At 40.0% G+C, this 20,799-nt stretch overlaps 1 protein-coding gene across 1 annotated transcript in view; it reads right to left on the bottom strand.

The window, feature by feature from the left end:
- The window catches only part of CD48 (CD48 molecule), a 28,115-nt gene extending 10,597 nt beyond the window's left edge, over positions 1–17,518 (bottom strand). The window contains exon 1 of the mRNA XM_077156635.1: positions 17,282–17,518. Coding sequence (XP_077012750.1) covers positions 17,282–17,366 — 85 coding nt within the window. The 5' untranslated portion in view covers positions 17,367–17,518. The remainder of the gene's footprint in view (positions 1–17,281) is intronic.
- Positions 17,519–20,799: the final 3,281 nt, after the last annotated feature.

Genomic DNA, 20,799 nt, shown 5'->3' on the forward strand with positions numbered 1-20,799 from the left:
AAGTGCTTACCTCCATACCCAGGCTACACCTGCACCCGCCCATAGTGACGCACAGCTTCACCTTGCCCCCCCCACCCCGAGCTCTGCACATCAGCTCATGTCATTCCTAGACCCCCTAGACCCACACATGTGCTCGACCCTTAGTCACGCCCTTCAGCCCTGGGAACATTGGGTTATGGCATTCCTAGACACGCCCATGTGCACAGCCCACAGTCATGTCCACCAGCTCTGAGAAAGCACTGACCTGTGCAACTGGGTCACATCTGTTCCCAGCCCCCAGTTATGCAGGCATAACTCCAACCTGCTGCCATAGCTCTGTGCATCTGCACAAAGGGCTCCATGCCCTAGACTAGCACAAACCGGGTTTATGCCTTCCAGACCGTGCACCTGCACAGCTACATCCTCCCTGGCTGCTGGGTGCCCACATTCACAATCACCAGCATTAACATCCCCAACCTGCGCCTATACCTGCGCTGCAAAGCATCACTGTGTTGTTGTGCCCCACCCCCCACCCTGCATCCTGCTCCACATCCATCCTGCAAATACAAGGCTTTAGACTACTGAAGGAAATCAACTTCCAAAGAAAGCAATCAGGATATTTATATGCAACGAAAACAACAGAAGATCACTAAACACATCACAATGCAGACAGATATAGCCCAGCCTAGTGGCCAAATTAAAACACCAGAGGAGACACAGACACTGGAATAACTAATCAAAGATGTTCATATAACACTACTAAATAAAATAAGTGGGATGGCTAATGACATAAATGTCAAAAAAGATGGAAAAATTTGAATTGGATCTCAGGGAAATGATGGACCAAAAAAAGTACACAAGTAGAAGAATCATTGGTGTCCCAGGAGAAGAGAGCAGTAAAGGGCTAGGGAGAGTAGTTGAGGATATAACAGGGGAAACTTCCCAACCCTCATATAGGACATAAATATACAAGTCGAAGAAGCCTGATGAACTACAAATAGAATAAATTCAAATAGGCCTTCCCCAAGGTACGTACTAATCAATCTGTCAAATGTTGAAGAGAAGCAGAAAATCCTGAAAGTGGCAAGAAAAAAACAATTTACTGCATACAAGGGAAGCCACATAAGACTGAGTTCAGGCTACTCAACTGGCACCATGGAGGTGAGAAGGCAGTGGTGTGATACATTTGAGACCCTGAAAGAGAAAAATTTCCAGCCAAGAATTCTGTACCCAGCCAAATTGTCCTTCAAAACTGAGGGAGAGATTAAAATTTTCAAAGACAAGCAAATCCTGAAAGAATTTGTCAACAAGAGACTGACTGACCCTATAAGAAATACCAAGGGGAGTTCTGTCAGTTGAAAAAAAAAAAGGCAGGAGAGGGAGGTTTGGAAGAGAGTACAGAATTGAAGAGTATCAGTAAGGGTAACTTAAAAGATAAAAAGAAAATGTAAGAAAAGAATGTATAGATCTGACAAATAAAATCCAAAAGATAAGATGGTAGGTCCAAGAAATGCCACTTCAGTAATAACTTTGAACATTAATGGACCAAACTTATCAATTAAAAGATACAGATCAGCAAGATGTATTAAGAAATATAATTCAATTATATGCTGCCTACAAGAGACTCATCTTTTTTGACACAAGGATGCAAATAGATTGAAAGTGAAAGGATGGAAAAAGATGTTCCATGCAAGTTGTAACTGAAAGAAAGCAGAAGTAGCTATGCTAATACCAGGTAAAATAGACTTTAAATGTAAAGATATCAAAGGAGACAAAGAAGGACTCTGCGTATTAACTAAAGGGTCAATTCATCAAGAAAATATAATAATCAAAAATGTGTATGCTCCCTATCAAGAAGCTCCAAAGTACATGAGACAGACATTGGCAAAACTGAAGGGAGCAATAGATGTTTCAATAATAATAGTAGGAACAGCACAATAATACCTAGTTGTAATGTAATTGTGTTAAAACACTGAATGAAGCTGCATCTGAGCTATAGTTTTTTGTTTGTTTGTTTGTTTGTTTGTGTCTTTTGTTTTTTTTTCTTTTTCCTTTTCTTTTTTTTATTATTATTATTATTTTTATTTTTTCTCTATATTAACATTCTATATCTTTTTCTGTTGTTTTGCTAGTTCTTTTCCTAAATTGATGCAAATGTACTAAGAAACGATAATCATGCATCTATGTGATGATGTTAAGAATTACTGATTGCATATGTAGAATGGAATGATTTCTAAATGTTGTGTTAATTTCTTTTTTTCCTTTAATTAATAAAAATAAAAATAATTAAAAAATAAAAATAATAGTAGGAGACTTCAATACACCACTCTCCTCTATAGATAGAACAACCGAACAGAAGATCAACAAGGAATAGAGAAATTAACTTGATAAATGAATTAGACCTAACAGACATATGTAGATTAGTACACCCCAAACGCTAGGTTAAACATTCTTCTCTAGTGCTCATGGAACATTCTCCTGTATAGATCATATGCTGGGGCACAAAACAGGTCTTTATAAGTTTAAAAACATTGAAATTATTCAAAGCACTTTCTCTGATCACAGTGGAATGAAGCCAGATCTCAATAACCAACAAAGAACAAGAACATTCACAAATATATGGAGATTAAATAATACACTCTTTTAAAAAAATATTTATTTATTTATTTATTTATTAAACATCACATATAAACACAGTCTTACCATATGCTCATTCCATTCTTGATATATAATCAATAACTCACAATGTCATCACATAGTTGTATATTCATCATCATGATCATTTCTTAGAACATTTGCATTAATTCAGAAAAAGAAATAAAAAGAAAACAGAAAGAAATTTATACATACCGTACCCCTCTCCTCTCCCTTTCATTGATCGCTAGCATTTCAATCTACTAAATTTATTTTAACATTTGTTCCCCCTATTATTTATTTATTTTTAATCCATGTGTTTTATTTGTCTGTCGATAAGGTAGATAAAAGGAGCATCAGACACAAAGTTTTCACAATCACATAGTTACACTGCGAAAGCTATGGCATTATACAACCATCTTCAAGAAACATGGCTACTGGAACACAGCTCTACATTTTCAGGCAGTTCCATTACATCTTAACTACAAAAGGTGATATCTATTTAATGCATAAGAATAACCACCAGGATAACTTCTTGACTCTGTTTGGAATCTCTCAGCCATTGACACTATTTTGTCTCATTTCTTTCTTCCTCCTTTTGGTCAAGAAGTTTTTCTCAATCCCTTGATGCTGAGACCCAGCTCATTCTAGGATTTCTGCCCATGTTGCCAGGAAGGTCCACACCCCTGGGAGTCACGTCCCACGTAGACAGGGGGAGGACAGTAAGTTTGCTTGTCGTGTTGGTTGATAGAGAGAGGCCATATCTGAGCAACAAAAGAGGTTCTCTTGGGGGTGACTTTTAGGCCTAATTTTAAGTAGGCTTAGTGTTCTAGTTTGCTAGCTGCCAGAATGCAACACACCAGAGATGGACTGGCTTTTTATAAAAGAGGATTTATTTCATTAGTTCTTCAGAGGAAAGGCAGCTAACGTTCAACTGAGGTTCTTTCTTACACAGGAAGGCACAGGGTGATCTCTACTGGCCTTCTCTCCAGGCCTCTGGTTCCAGCAACTTTCCCTGGGGTGATTCCTTTCTGCATCTCCAAAGGCCTGGGCTGAGCTGCAAGTACTGAGATGAGGTGTGCTAAGCTGCTTGGGCTGTGTGCTACATTAAGCTCCCTCATTTAAGCACCAGCCAATTAAATCAAACATCATTCATTGCAGCAGCACACCTCCTAGCCGACTACAGATGTAATCAGCAACAGATGAGGTTCACATACCATTGGCTCATGTCCACAGCAATAGATCTAGGCACCTTCACCTAGCCAAGTTGACACCTGAATCTAACTACCACACTGAGCCTATCCTTTGTGGGGTTAAGTTTCATATGAACAAACCCCAAGATTAATAATACACTGTTAAACAACCAGTGGATTAAAGAAGAAATTGCTAGAGAAATCAATAGCTACGCACAGGTGAACGAAAATGAGAATACCACTTATCAGAACTGATAGGATGTGGCACAGGCTATGCTGAGAGGGAAATTTATTGCCCTAAATGCCTATATTAAAAAAAAAGAAAGAACAAAAATTGAGGATTTAACTGCTCACCTGGAGGAAAACTGCTTGCCTGTAGGAACTTGAGAAGTAACTAAGCCAAACTAACCCAAAAGCAAATAGAAGAAGAGAAATAACAAAGATTAAAGGAGCAATAAATGAATGGGAGAACAAAAGAACGACAGAAAGAATCAATAAAACCAAAAGTTGGTTCTTAGAGAAAATCAATAAAATTGATGGGCCATTAGAAAGACCTACAAAGAAAAAAAGAGAGGACGCAAATAAACAAAATTAGAAATGAGAAGGGGTGCATTACCACAGAATCTGAAGAAATAAAAGAAAACATAAGAGGATACTATGAACAACCATATGTCAACAAACTAGACAACTTAGATGAAATGGACAAATTCCTGGAAACACACAAACAAGCTACACTGACTCAGAAAGAAATAGAAGATCTCAGCAAACCAATCACAAGTAGAGAGTCAATCAGTCATCAAAAATCTTCTTACAAAGAAAAGCCCAGGGCTTTACAGGGGAATTTTATTAAACATTACAAAAAGAACTAACACCAATCCTGCTCAAACTTTTCCAAAAAATCGAGGAAAAAGGAATTCTACCTAACTCGTTTTATGAAGCGAATATCATTTTAATACCAAAACTGGTTAAAGATGCTATAAGAAAGGAAAACTACAGGCCAATCTCCCTAATGAACATAGATGCAAAAATTCTCAACAAGTAGGCAAGGGGATGTAGGATATTGCATATAATCCATCCAGTTATGCCCAAGATAATAAAAAAATAAGGACAGTGAAGCTGATCCTGGCTCTCTCCCTTACTCTCATACCAGTAGATTTTCAAATAAAATGATGAAAAGTCCTGTCTCCTCTGAGCTTGTGTTTCCTCTCTGTTGAATTTAGTTCGATAAGCACTGTGTTAGTTCCTGGAGACAAATACAAAAACAGCAAATGACTCTATTATAAAATATCTAACACACAAATGTGGCAGGATAGACACAGATAAAAATAATTATAATATAATAGCTTAATTACTGTAATAAAGATAAGCACAGAGTGCTATGGCATCAGACCCTTATCCAGAGTGTAGGGTATGGAGGAAATACTAAGATCTCTTTGGAGGAGATAATCACTCAAGCGAGTCAAAGAATAATTAAGAACTTGTATTTCTTGAAAATTACATGTTCGATACTATTTTAGTCACTTGGGATAATCAATGAACTAAACAGGAAAGACCCCTGCCTTCATAGAGCTTGCCTTAGAATGGGATAAAATAACAGTAGGCAATAAATGCATTTTATAGCACGAAAGGAGGTGACAATTGCTATGACCAAAGAGGAAACACAGAATAAGGTAAGGGACTCAGGGGCACTGAGGAGTGGGTTTGGAGTAAGTCTTCCTTTACAGACAAGGAGGGACTAAGTAGATATCTGGGATCAGGGGTGACAGTGGCCTAGGCAAAGGGAAGACTTAGGATGAAGGTCCTAAGGTGGGAATGTACGTGTCATTTCTGAGCAACACTTACCAGAGTGGGTGGTGTAGGGTGAGCAAGGAGAAGGGGTGGTAAGAGGCACAGTCAAGAAAGGTAGTTGGATGGGAAGAGTGGAAAAGGTAAGTCAACTTTACTGGTAATATTTTATTCTGCTAGAAAAAATTTTCTCTTTAGAAATGGCCTATATATCATATGTGCAGTTACGATTAATTTAGAAACAAGTGTTTTAGAAGGTAAGAAGATGTATAAACCATTTTTTTGGCAACCGTTGGATCAGAGGCAGATTTACAATGAAACTGATAAAGCTGAAGCTTCAGGTTCCCTTCTCTGGCCCTGAGGGAAACTGGTAATGTGTTTGTGCATTCATATTTTTAACCACAACTGATTAGATACAGTCTTTCTACTCCAGCATTCCCTACCTCACTCTTCTGCTTCTGTTGAATGCATCGAAGCTGTGGACATTCTGGAGATTTGGCTAAGGGGAAGTAGAATTGGGAAGTATTTAATTTGAGCTTTGCAGTGGGCTTAAAAATGTTTCCCCCGAATCCCCGTCCACCTGGAACCAATGCACACTTATTTGCAAATAGCATCTTTGAAGATGCAATTAGTTAGGTTAAAAGGAGGTCAAACTGGATCAGGGTCAACCCTAAACACAATGACTAGTATTCTTTTATCCAGACACACAGACACAGAAAAGAAGGCTACATGCTGACAGATACAGAGATTAGAATGATGCATCTACACATCAAGAAACACCAAGGATTGCTGGCAGCACCAGAAGCTAGGAAGAAGCAAGGAAGTTTCCTTTCTTAGAGCCTTCAGAAGGAGCATGCCCCTGCCAGCACCTTGATTAGGGATTTCTAACCTCCAGAATTGTGAGAGAATACATTTCTGCAGTGTTAAGCCTCCAGTTTGTGGGACTTTGTTATGGCAGCCATGGGAAACTAATACAGGCTCAGGAGATATATTTAGGTGGCTCTCAGACTCTGTCCTATGGAGTTATTGCTAGCCACTTCAGTGAATCAAATGGCATCCAGCAATCTTGCTGCCTCTGCTTTGGCTCAGCTGACATCAAGGGCAGGGTCTGCTGGCGTGCCGCAGTAAGGATGTGACATAAAGCCCTTCACAAGCAGTCGGTGGCAAGTAGGCAAAAAACAAGGTTTGCTATTATTATTATTTTTATTTTTTTCTCTATATTAACATTCTATATCTTTTTCTGTTGTTTTGCTAGTTCTTCTTCTAAATCGATGCAAATGTACTAAGAAATGATGATCATGCATCTATGTGATGATATTAAGAATTACTGATTGCATATGTAGAATGGAATGATTTCTAAATGTTGGGTTAATTTCTTTTTTTTCTTTAATTAATAAAAAAATAAATAAATAAAAATAACTGAAAGTAGAAAAAAAAATACATCTCTCTCACCAAATAGATAATGTATAGTTTTTGTATTTCTCAATCAGACAAAAATAACAACAATTATTTTTAAAAATAGGAGAAATAAAGAAAATTATCAGAGATTTAAGTAAATACTTGAATTCAAGGATAATTTATGCCAAAGTTATTTAAAATAGCAATGAAATGGGAAAGAAACATCGAATAAGTATTAGACAAATTTTAGCACATTAGTATATTGAGAAACAAATAGATATAATTTGTGCAGAAGAATATTTAGTTACATGAGAAAATATTTACAACACATCAAGTGTGAAGTTATAGCAAAGTTATCTCCATAGGACTATCCCAGATTTGTGAAAGCAATGTGCATAAAAGGATACGTGCATTAAAAAATGGATAGGGACCCAGCATCAAGGGATTGAGAAAACCTTCTCGACCAAAAGGGGGAAGAGTGAAATGAGACAAAGTGTCAATGGCTGAGAGATTCCAAACAGAGTCGAGAGGTTATCATGGAGGTTATTCTTATGCATTAAGTAGATATCACCTTGTTATCCAAGATGTAATGGAGAGGCTGGAGGGAACTGCCTGAAAATGTAGAGCTGTGTTCCAGTAGCCATGTTTCTTGAAGATGATTGTATAATGATATAGCTTTCACAATGTGACTGTGTGATTGTGGAAACCTTGTGTCTGGTACTCCTTTTATCTACTATATCAACAGACGAGTACAACATATGGAATAAAAATAAATAATAGGGGAAACAAATGTTAAAATAGATTTAGTTTGAAGTGCTAGTGATCAATGAAAGGGATCAGTAAGGGGTATGGCCTGTAAAATTTTTTTTTTCTGTTTGTTACATTTTTCTGTTGTCTTTTTATTTCTTTTTCTGAATTGATGCTACTGTTCTGGGAAATGATCATGATGATGAATATGCAACTATGTGATGATATTGTGAATTGCTGAGTATATGTGTTGGGAACGTTTGTGTTTCTTGTAATTTTTTTAATTAATAAAAAAAGAAAACAAATAAAAAAAAAAAAAAGAAACAAGGTTTGACATACACAGAAGCCAAAGCTGTTCTGGGGCAAAGTATCATAGAAGCATACAGATAATGAATTAATAAAAATAGTATGTTATCTTTCCAGCTCTCATGATGTCTGTAGTATTTGTTAACTTTTGAAAACTTGCAATTTGTTGTGATGTCTTTTCCCATTTTCACTCAATTCACTTTTGTTTCTATTTGTAGGTGCAGCTTTGTTCTTTGTCCTTGCAAGGATAGCCCAAATTGTATAAGCTACTGGTTCTTAAAAAAAGCTGGATTGGTTAAGGTAAGGAGAAAGAAAAGATGAAAGGTGCAAGATGAAGGGAGGATCACTGACATATTTTGGTGGAGGAAAGAGAATATATGTATGTATATATAGTCTAGAGGTAGAGAGATGAGAGAATTTGACTTATATCACTCTGGTCTCATATGCTGTCACATAAAAACAAAGTCTCATTCTTTAACATCACCTAGATATCTTGCCATTTACTTTCCACACATCTCTCCTTTCCAAAAGCATTATCTTTAATGATTAAAAGATAAAAATGCCCATGTCCCCAAGGCTTTCAGTTCCTGTTCATTCATTCAGCCATCTATCCATTCAACAAATGTTTATTAAGCACTTACTATGTGCTGGGTGCATAAGCCGACAGACTTAGCTCTTAATTTCCGCAGTGCTTCTGATTGGTCCATTCTGCATTTTAGAAGCCTTCTGGCATGATCCATTCTGACCTAGCAGCAGTTATTGAACACCCACTAAGTGCTCGTTACTGTGCTAGGCTCTCCTATCAGCAACAAGCAATGCAGACACAGTCTCTGACTCTTGGAGCCTAGAGCCCATTGGGACATCACTCCAGGATTTAAAAGTCTTTAGATATATATTTCAGATTTGTCCTCATTCTATGACTTCCTTCCATGTGTGTTAATAGAAGTGGATGTTAAAAGATGGCTTAGGTCAGTATTTTTCAACCGCCGTGCCACTGACACTTTGGGCTGGAAATTTGCTGTGGGGGGCTGCCCTGCACACTGAGGATGTTCAGAAGCACCCCCAGCCTCTGCCTGCTAGATGCCAATAGCATCCCTCCAGGTGTGTCCGTCATCAATGTCCTCAGGTCCTGCCACACGTTCCCAGGGGGCAAAATGCTCCTAGCTGAGAAACACTGACCGAGGTGGTCCTTGGCAGGCTGTCCAGTGAGTCTAAGATATCTGCTCAGGAAGATAATAAAACCCTCAATTAATTGCTTCTTTATCTCTCAGTACAAAGCCAGAGCCAATCACCAGGGCAACTACCCTTTTAGAGTTGTAACATGTTGGTGAGTAAGGAGGGAGTGAGAAAAGACAAAACATCCTATTCATGCCTGTATCTCAGCACTCATGCTATACTGAAATAATCTGTTTAAGGACTTTTACCTGCCTCTATCATTAAACTATAAGCATCTCAAAGGCAAAAATAATGAATACGATGAATCTTATTCATTTTCCATTACAGCATGATGGCTGAAAGCATGGGCTCTGGAATCAGGCTGCCTCTGGTCAAATCCGGGCTCTGCCACTTAAGCTGTATAAACTTGAGCATGTTACCTAACCTCTCTGCCTTTATTTTTTCATCTATAAAATGACATGTTGATAGAGTTACTATGATAATTACATCAATGAATATGAAGTATTTAGTAAAGTACCTAGAATATTAGTAAGCATTCAACAAATGCCCTGCATATTGTTATTTTATTATTATTACTAAAATTGTTTTCTGGATCAGCAACACCTAGTACCATGCCTACAATTCTTGAATGCTTATCAATTGCTTGTTGAGCTTACTTTCTTGTACCAAAACAATGGTGAAATAGGGGCTAGATTCATGGTATATTTTGTGGAAATGAATGCCTTCTTGTAAATCTGAGAGAGTAAAAAATAAGGAAAAAGGGGCCTAAACCCCAACAAATTGTAGCCGCTCTTTAATAGACATTAATGTGTAATCTGATGATTTGAAAGTGAAAGACATTGGTGAGCACAGGAGATAACACAAAACCAGGTTACTCGTCTATGACATATGTTGGTGAAGTAAGAGAGGCTGCAGCTCCACTGTCCTTAAGACCAGAGGACTTCATGATGCTTCCTTGGGGAAGGAGGAACGAGATGAGTCCACGAGAAATGAAGAATGCAGAGCATAGAGACTCAAATCATGATCCAGACCAGTTATTATTTGCATCCTTTCTCCTTGTGGGAATGGAGTCTACTTTACAGGAACAAGGAAATTGTGTTTGGCAAGGATATCCCTCATCTGCTCAAAACTGAAGTTTCAGGGAAATGGAGAAACTGTAGCAGAAACATAATCACCATGATTGTGAGCTTCTCCAGTGAATGAAGAAATATTTGCAAAGTCCCCCTGGGGGAATGGCAGGAAAGGGGGAAAATTCAACTTCCCCATTTGGAGAATTTCTGATATTCTTGCAAGCAGTGGGAACAACCAAATCAGTAGACCAAGCCCTCAATCTTAGGATTTGTTCATATGAAACTTATCCCCACAAAGGATAGGCTAAGCCTACTTAAAATTAGGCCTAAGAGTTACCCCTAGAGAACCTCTTTTGTTGCTCAGTTGTGGCCTATCTCTCTCTCAGTCAACATGACAAGCAAACTCACTACCTTCTCCCCTCTATGTGGGACATGACTCCCAGGGGTGTAAACCTCCCCAGCAATGTGGGACAGAAATCCTGGAATGAGCTGGGACTCAGCATCAAGGGATTGAGAAAACCTTCTCAACCAAAAGGGGGAAGAAAGACATGAGACCAAATAAAGTGTCAGTGGCAGAGGTTATCCTGGATGTTATTCTTATGCATTATATAGACAACCTCTTTTTAGTTTAAGGTGTATTCGAGAGGCTAGAGGGAAGTGCCTGAAACGGTAGAGCTGTGTTCCAGTAGCCATGTTTCTTGAAGATGATTGTGTAGTGATATAGCTTTTGCAATGTGACTGTGTGATTGTAAAATATATATATATATGTATGAGCTTCTCAAGGCAAGGACCATGCCTGAATTTTGAATTTCCACAATACTTGGCTCATACTTAGTGCTTAATACATGTCCACTGAATGGCTAAATGAATGGATGGATGTGTCACAAGAATAAAATGCATGCATAAGTATTCCAGTCTTCTACTAGTCAAAAGACATGTGTTTATATTTCTACTTCCACTCAGTTTTTCCCTCTTGCCTCTTCCGTAAGATTGGTTTGGCCTGAAGAGGCAGGAGGGAAGGAGGAGAGAAACAAACAACAAGGGCCATTCAGGGCGGACTTAGGAAACAGAGGTCTGACAACACAAAGGCTCAACAGTGAGAATCTCTGGGCAACAGATGGGAAGGATGATTTGAAAAGTCTGAAGAAGGTAGAAAAGGGGATTCTAAGAAGTGTTGCTATCGTTTATAAACCAAAAGCCCTTTAATGCCTTGTGAGAGACTCTAAGTAGAGATTTGAATTACTTATAAGTAATTGTGTTTCTTTAATATGACATTGTGCCCAACCTGTTTTATGACAGGGTCCTGAACAAATGGATTAAAGATGTCTTTAAGTATGACATGGAAAGAGCAGCAGTGACAGGGTACTCAGAAATTCTCAAAGGAAAAACTATGGAAGAGTGACAAAAAGAGCACTCAGTCTTTCAGCTTTCTGTAAGTTAGTGCAAAGCAACAAAAGGAAACTTTGACGTGTAAACCCAGCATTCTCAGGAGCCTCGTTTAAAGATGCTGATATTCATGCTAGAAAATAGCAAGGAAGAGAGATTGTTGTTATGAAATATCTAGTAGGAGGGGGTCCTGGAAAAGCAACATGAACCTAAAGAGAGAAGAAATAGAAAGAATGCTTGGCTGACCATAAAAGAAGTGGAAAAAAGATATTCTAGCTTTCTGAGAGGATTCTATAATCTTTTCACAAGTTGGAGAAAGATGGATTAATTTTACAAACCAAAAATAGATTACAAAATTGATATTGGAGATATAATACAATTGGCATGGAAGGTGTTGGTTTGATTGGTTAACAGGACTGTTTTATTTTCATAAAGTAAAGTTTATTTTTTCTTATATTTGATATATTTATGTATTTTTCCTTTTTTTTTTTTGCTTGGGCAGGCACCGGAAATCGAACCTGGGTTCCAGCATGGCAGGTCAGAACGCTGCCTGCTGAGCCACAGTAGCCCACGCTTTCCTAACAATTCCAACTTAGAAGGTAAGGGAAGCATCCTTGAGGAATGATATTTTTGTTCAATTCTAAGAGGAAGAAGTTGCTGGTAAGGTACCTGGATGCTCATGAAAAGTAACTGAGGTTGCCTGTCGTTTACAATAGAAAAATAAGTAGATCCTGCCTGTGCCCACCCATGTTTCTTGTATGTAGAAAAGTAGAATTAAAAGAAAAAAAAGATTAAAGGAGTCATGATCTTATACTAAAGAGAAAGAGGTTTGAGAAAGAAAGTTCTGGCTACTCTAAAAACAAGTCACATGGTTTCTAGTAAAACTCTTAAAGAAGAAAATAAAGAACATTTTCAAAATATTGATATGGAGCTACCTGGAGCTCTTTGTTGGGATCAAATATTCACAAACCTGTACATATCTTTTGGGAAATAATTTGGAAATAGATACCAAAAGCCTATATTTGTATCCCATGGGTATTAAGATGAACAGAGAATCATTTCCCAAGATGGGGACTAGAGTGAGTTCGGTAGGTCAGATGGCAATGGGTCAAGGACTAAGTGGAAGGCATGGAAAGGTAGACAGCTAAAGCAAATTGTTCTTTTAAGAAATGTACGTGTGAACGGGAAGGAGAGTGATCGAACAGTAAGTAAAGGAACATGAACGGTAAAGAGAGCATTGCTTTGTTTTCAGTTTTATTTAAGGAGGGGAAAGACTTAAGCTATTGGAGGAGGCAGTGAAGCAGAAGAAATTGAAGGGGGAAAGATGGGTGGAGACCAATTTGACTGGGAGAGGTTAAAAAGAGAAGTAAAGGCACAGGTCCTGGCTGGGAAGGGGGTACCTCGTCCTTTGAGGCAGAAGGGGGGGGAGAAAAGAGGGTTGGTTATATAGAGGGGTTTCTAGTTTGGCATCTTAAGCAGGAAGTTGAGGGACTTCGTACTTAATGCTCTCTAGTCCCTAATCCTTCAGTGAAGAAGGAGGCAAGATCTTGGTTAAGACAACAGAAGGCTGAGGTAAAAACATTAAGGATAAGGGTGAATTTCCTGTGGGAAATGACAGAAAGAATTTATCAGGGCCAATAAGATGACGATGAGACCCTCAGCTTGACTGAAACAATGTCTCATCCTTCCCTCCTGTCACCCCAAAATACGTATATTCATACCTACATCAATCCATTCATCTAATAAAATGTTTAGTAAGCACTTACTATGTGCTAAGTTCTGTGGTGGGAACTGTGCCTATGACAGTGAAGAAGATAAATATAGCTCCTTCCATTGAGTGTGGTCCAAGCTAAGACCCAAAAGTATAGATAGGAATTAACCAGGGAAAGATGAGGGAGGAAAGCATGTTTCAAGCAGAGAAAAAACGCAAAGTAGCATCAAATGCCGAAAGACAAAAAAGAAAGTGAAAGCAAGACTCATTCAAGGAGTTGAAAAAATAGCTTACAAAAGAGCAGAATGTGGCCACATGATGAAATGTGAACTTAATACTCATAGCTACTGTTCTCAAATTTCTCATTTGTCACAGTGACTTTTGAAGAGTTTTTAAGAGAAAAGTAAATAAACAGATAACCATTTTTAAAAATTCATTCCAATGACAGTGTGGAGAATAGACAGACGGGGAAGGATGGGGCGAAAGACAGGACAGGAGACTACTGTGGTCATTGGATAAGAGAGAGTGGTAGCTTGATCTGGGAATGTGGTCTTGGAAGTAGATGGCATTGGACATATTTGAGGGGTGTTTTTAAAGGACTTATTTCTTAGACATCAGAGTCAAGCAGAAAGGAGGAGTCGAAGATGACTCCTAGGATTCTGGCTTATGTGAGTGGACAAATGGAGATGCCATTTATTGAGACAGTGAACATGGAGGACCAGATCAACAGATTTAAGGGGAAGGCAGATTATAGTCATTTTTCAAAATGCCTGCAAATTTCTTGACACTCCTTCCATCAAGAGGTAGAGTGTACGTTCCTGCCTCTTGAACCTGGTCGGCCTCGATGAATAAAATGCAGCAGAAGTGACACTGTGTGACTTCTACAGCTGGGTTAGAAAAGGGCAGGCCCCGCTGCCTGCCTCCCTTGGAACACTCTCACTCTGGGAGGTTTCAGCTGCCATGTAAGAAGCCCTGAGAGCAGCATGTGGAGGGACGGAGTGGGGAAACCATATATCGATATTTATTTGGAGAGGGAGACACATGGAGAGAGGCTGACTGGAGGCACCCCAAGTGTGAGTGAAGAAGCCTTCAAAATGACCACGGGCCAGCCAGCTCCTGGCTACCAGACTGTGAACACAGGAGAGACTCGAGCAGAAAGTATTAAGTCCAGTCCACACCCAGATTTGTTGGCAAGATAAATATTATTTTAAGCCACAGTGTTGTGGTGATTTGTGAGAGGGCTGGAACAAAGATGATGAGTTAGGATTTGGACATGTGTTGGGGGGTGCCTAGAGGAGAGGTCTAAGTGTCAGGAACGCAGGTCTGGGGCTAAGGAGAGCTGTTTGGGCTTTGCAGCTTGCTTATGCCCTTCCCAGGCTCTTGTTAGTCTCAGGTTGTGGGTATCATTATCTGCAAAGAGATTCATATTATTTATTTAATTTGACTTTAATGGCATCCCTTGAAGAAGCAGGGAACATATTAGTATGTCCCTTATGGAGTTGAGGAAGACAAGGCTCAGAGAGCTTATATGATTTACAGAAAATCCCACAGCATGAGACCCAGAGAGAATGTAGGTCTTCTGATTCCCAGACCAATGCTGTTTCCACTGCACCCTACTAAGGGCTGTGAGAAGAGGGGGAAGATGCCCTGTGGTGGAGGATACCCTGAATCCTTGCCCTGAAACCAGAACAATCAAGTCTAATAAGGAAGGAAGGAGATCTAAGAGTGTTTCTCAAACTTTTCTAAGTCCCTTACTGTGGAAGAGAAAACAATGGGATTTCCAGGAAGATCTGGATGTATAGCCCAGAAGGAAGTTCTTTGAAGTCATTCATTCATTTATTTCACAATTACTTATTGAGCATCTACTATGTTGCAGGCACCATGCTAGGTTTCAGCAATGCAATGCTAGACACAGTCCCTATCCAACAAGGAAACAAATGAGCAATTCATCAACCTTAATCTCAGGAAAAGGCCTAAGGTTTCCAGGAAGAATTCACATGCAAATAGAATCCTAAAGGAGAAGCCCAGGGAGAGGAGGATGAAAGGAATTCCAGGCAAAAGGAAAGATATAGAGAGAGACCTAGAGATAAGAGAGAAGATGCATCCTTCAGTGCAAACAGCAAAGTTCAGTTTAGCCAGAATTTGGTTAGTAGGGACAAAATCATAAATTGGGGATAAGATGCCCATCTGCAAGTATAATCTATTCATGAAGGGATTTAGTCTCATTGACCTCCACAGAGTTTCCCTCTGCTTGGTCTCAGGAAAGCATGATTGCATTAACACATTTGGGGAATTAGGTGTGTGTGTTAGAATTCTCTTACGAGAATTTCTTAATCTGTTGCTGAGAGATGGTATTCTCTTCTGAAAAAGGGAGATAATGGTAGCCACCTCCTTAATTTCTTATGAAAATAAAGTGAGATAACATACAAAATGTCTCACACAATATCTGACACACAGTTAATGTTTTGTTTTTTGTTTTGTTTTGTTTTGTTTTTGCATGGGCAGGCTCAGGGAATTGAACCTGGGTCTCCGGCATGCAAGATGAAAATTCTGCCACTGGGCCACCATTGCACTGCCCAATAATTTTTATGTTATTAATTTAAGTTATAGAAATGGATGATGCATCCCCATACCTGCTAATCAAATCAAAATCACTGTTAGGAATTCAAAGAATAACATAATTAGGTGACTGTTTTATGGCATGTGTCAACTAAAGAAAAAATAAATGACCAAGATGAAGCCTTAGAAAAGGGAATGTCAGACTAACTGTCAGGATGTTTTTGACACGTCCAGAGAAAATTCTAAAATAGCCCAGGTGTCTTGGTGGCTCCACCTTTCTCAATGGTTAGATTTGCACTTCACTTCCACCTCCACCCCCAAGGTCATACCACTGTCCTTTCACTTGAGTCTTCCCTATGCAGCTCTCAGGACCCTGAAAACATATCTCTAGTTCTACACAGTTATGAAGCAGTCCCAAAGTATTGCTGCCTGTGAGGCCCTGCAGGAATGGCCAGTGGGATTTGCTCCAATTTCCACTGTCTCATCTCCCCCAAGTTACATGTTATCATAATTTTATGATGCTGTGTGACTTCTGCAAGTTGATTCATTTTTACTCTGTGTAATTTCCCACAGTGGTGTGTGTTAAAGCCCTTTAAATGAAAAAGGCCTGAGTATTTGGGGGAATAATGAGAGATGCAAAACTTTAACCCCTGCTTCTTAGCTGGCCTGGGAAGACAGATACTGGATAAGGAAAGACGGTCGGGTAGCTGTGACAGTAAAAAGAAAATTAGCCCTGTCCCTGGGCATACAAGAGAGGCCAGAACAGTCCTTGGCCAAGGAGTGAACTTAAACTCAACAACAAAATGTTTATGGGGTTTCTTTGTACTGAGGTGCTTCAGGTCTCTGTTCAGAACCTCGTTTGGAGACCCCGTGCCTGGACAGAGCAAACCTTTCCAAGTTTTCTTTCCTGCAGTTTTGACCTATCTTCGGGATATCCTTTACCTAGGCTCAGAACACAACTCCTTGCGTTAAAGAAGTCTCAAAGCACGTCTAAGGGAGCATGGTGTGTCTCAGCACAAATAGTGGCAGCCATTAGAGGAACAGAGCTTCCTGTTTGTTCAAAATGCAAACTAAAACTTTCTGACAACTTCACAGACCATCAGTCATGAGAGTAGATGTGAGGGACTTCTGTTCCCTTCTTCCCAGTGCTATTTTTGTCATACTTCCTTGGGAAAAGAAACAAAGCCCAATTTACCAAGGCCAAGGAAGGCTCCCCTACCTCCCCACAGCCCTGCCATGTGGAAAGGAGTACTTGCTGCCTGGAGACCAAGCCCACCTCCAGGGTTGAGCCACATCCCATGCCCCCCTTTCTATCTGATTGTGACTTTGGGAAGTACCTTGAATGCTGGTCACCAGGAAAAGCCAAGATAGCAGCAGCACCAGTTCCAGACTCAGACACCACTCCCAGCTCCTGGCGCACATTCTACTCCCCAGAGCTTCCCAGGAATGCTGGCAACAGTGAAAGCCAGGCTGGAAAGGGACCGGGGGCTTCAGTGCTCTTGAACTCACAGAAAGTCCCCACAGAAAGAGGGAACACAACCATGACGTGTTTTCTCCACTCAGCGCAAATAAGGGAGGGGCCCCCCAAAAACAGGAAGCCCCATAGAGCAAGGTTTCTCATCTCAGCCTCAGAGATCTGAAACACAGAAACCAGATAACCATTTCGTTTGGATGTGAGTAGGTGTATTTTCCTGAGGAGAGGATCCATAATTTCTATTAGATTCTCAGAGGGGTCAGTGCTCAAAAAAGATATACAATATCTGCTTTTGGTTTCCCAGGCAGGAATCAGATGAATTAGGGACCAAGAAATAGCTACACCTACAGAGGAATTGCTCGCCTAAGCCACCCCCAAGTCTCTGTGAGAAGCTGCTGGATGGGTCTCCATCAGAGCATAAAGTTTGGGAAAGTAGGTCCATGCAGCTTGGTGCTGCTTCTCCCGTCCCCCAGATGCTCAGCAAAGCCCTCCCTGCATTTCGCATTTCCTGGATCTTCTTTGGGCTGACTGCGATCCTTTGATTTGGATCTGGAGTACTCTCCCAAGTCCCACTCCCGATAAATCTAAAATGAAATTCAAACGCTCTAGACTCCTCACAGAGTACTGGGTTAGAGTGAGAACTTGAGCTCCAGGACTATCTCTCTCCTTTCTTAGTCACGTCACCTGGGACAAGTTCCTACACCTCTCTTTTCCTTGGATTACGTGAATATAAAAGAGACATAAAAATCCTTCCATGAAATAATGGAATGTTGGCGAGATCAAATTAGACAGCTTAACAGAAAGACTTTGTAGTAAGACCAGATCTGAGCTTAAATCCTGGGTTCACCAATGATTTAGCTCTGAGAGCTCAGGCAAGTTCGTCTTCGTGCTTCAGTTTCTTTGATTGTAGAATGGGCGTAATAGTGTTGTTCTAGTTTGCTGGCTGCCGGAATGCAATATACCAGAAACGGAATGGCTTTTAAAAGGGGGGAATTTAATGAGTTGCTAGTTTACAGTTCTAATGTAAGAATTCGAGAATTTGAGAGTTTTGCCACGCAAAGGAAGACTCCAAGAGACGTTCTCTCATGCAACATGCAAGGGGTTTATTTACCACACATGCGTGGGGCTCACTGAACATGCAGGAACAGAGAGCCCCAAGCCTGAGTTTGGAAAAGCTTTTAAGGGGTAAGATGAGGGGGGTGGGGGTTGAGCATGGGTCACAGGTGCTGTTTTGCAAAAAGCAGATAACGAACAGTTTTACAACAAGCATTTCTTAACAGTTTTACAGCAAGCATTTCTTAACAGTTTTACAACAAGTAATCTTGGCACCAGGATTGTTTATCTTCAGCCTGATGGGGCCCATAACTCTTTTCTTTTCAACTCACACCAAATGTATAGCAGTGAATATAAAATGACACAAATGTTTTTGCTGGATATTTCTGTTGTTCAGAAGCTAAAATATATGTAAATAGCTAAATTAAGCAGGAAAAATTAGCTACTGTTAAGCTTTATAAAAATTCCTTTTTACATTTAAGGCTGAGAAAATGTCCAATTTAAACAAGTCTATAGACATGTCCAGTCAAAAGCATCCATTCAGGGAAAGATACCTTGGTTCTAGAAGGCCCATGAAGTTCAGGGTTTCTCTCTCAAGTGGAAGGGCACATGGCGAACACAGTCAGGGCTTCTGTCTCATCTGGAGGGGCACGTGGTGAACACGGCATCATCTGCTAGCTTTCTCTCCTGGCTTCCGGTTTCATGAAGCTCCCTGGGAGGCGTTTTCCTTCATCTCCAAAGGTTGCTGGCTGGTGGACTCTCTGCTTTGTAGTGTTGTTCTCTCTGAATCTCTCATTCTCCAAAATATTTCCTCTTTTGTAGGACTCCAATAAACCAATCAAGACCCACCCAAATGGGTGGAGACATGTCATCACCTAATCCCGTTTAACAACCACTCTTGACTAGATCACATCATCCAGGGAGATGATCTCATTACAGTTTCACACATACAGTATTGAATAGGGAGTATTCTACTTTTATGAAATGGGATTTATATTAAAACATGGTTTTTCTTAGGGGGCATACTTCCTTTCAAACCAGCACAAGTATATATTTTGAGGTATTAGAGGATTAAATGAATGTGGCAGACACTAACAGTGCCTTACCCATATTCCCTAAGCAACCTAGCATTTCTGAGCACGGCCAACTGCCAGCCCTGTTACTTTACTTCTGACAGGTTTGTCTGGCCTCCAGGGCTTACTTTGCTTACCAGGGTAGGCTGGAAGCATCAGAGAATTAGTTACCTGTAGGCACTGTCCTTAACAATGACTGGGGAGAGTTGACAGATTAATAACCCAGTTCCCTTGGCCCTCAGATAGGATAATTCAGAAATTCGTGTTCTACAGCTATGTTTTACATACAGTAGCTACTAGCTGCATGTGCCTGTTGAGCCCTTGAAATGTGGCAAATCCAAATTAGAACTTTGGAATTAGTATCATCTAAGGGTGTAGCGTGAAAACCAGGAACGAGGCAGCAGGCCTCCAGGAACATTCCGCAAAGTTCGAACAGGCTGAGACTAAGGATCTGCAGTTTCAGGAAGCAGGTTTTATTAGCTCGAGTGCACGAGGGCCCAGCTAAGTCACCTCAAAAGTCTGAGACTCGAACAAAAGGCAACCTTAGCTTTTATAGACTTTTTGACATGTTAAAGACAGGTACACAATTGGCTGATTTAAGTTGAGAATGGCCCAGAGCTGAACCGTTGAGGGGCCCCCACCCCAGGAATGTCTTCTTCTGCCTACGTGCATTTTTACCAGTTCCTGAAGGCTAGGGGAGGGGGTTTCTATACCAGGAAATGAACCTTATCTTATCTCATTTGCCTGCAAGGAGAGGGGGTTTGGGGATTTTCCACAGAGAGCACAGCTAAATCAGAAAGAGGGCAAGGCCTGCCTGCTACAAGGGTAAAGTACAGACAAGTCTTGGTATTTGAAAAATGAGAATGTAAAATGTCTCATTAATGTCTTCACATTGATTACCTATTGGAATGATAATATATTAAATAAAATGTATTAATTAAATCAATTTTACTTGTTTCTTTTTTACTTTTTTAATGCGGTTCATAGAAAATTAAAAATTCCGTATGGAGCTCAACTTTGTGGCTTACAGGTCTACACTGTCTTCCCAAAGGCATTAAGCTCCACAGTAACTTGCTTAATAATACACCCCCATCTGAATTCCCCGCTCCTATAAGGTGTCCAGGGAAATTATCTCCCAAATAAATGACTAGCAAATGAATCCTTGCTTCAGGGTCTTCTTCCGTTAAAACAATGAGAATGCATGAGTTTAAACTAGCAACTGCTGATTTACAGGCATTAATTATAACTGGATTAC

This window comes from Tamandua tetradactyla, chromosome 4, assembly GCF_023851605.1.
Source record: "Tamandua tetradactyla isolate mTamTet1 chromosome 4, mTamTet1.pri, whole genome shotgun sequence".
Lineage (NCBI taxonomy): Eukaryota > Metazoa > Chordata > Mammalia > Pilosa > Myrmecophagidae > Tamandua > Tamandua tetradactyla.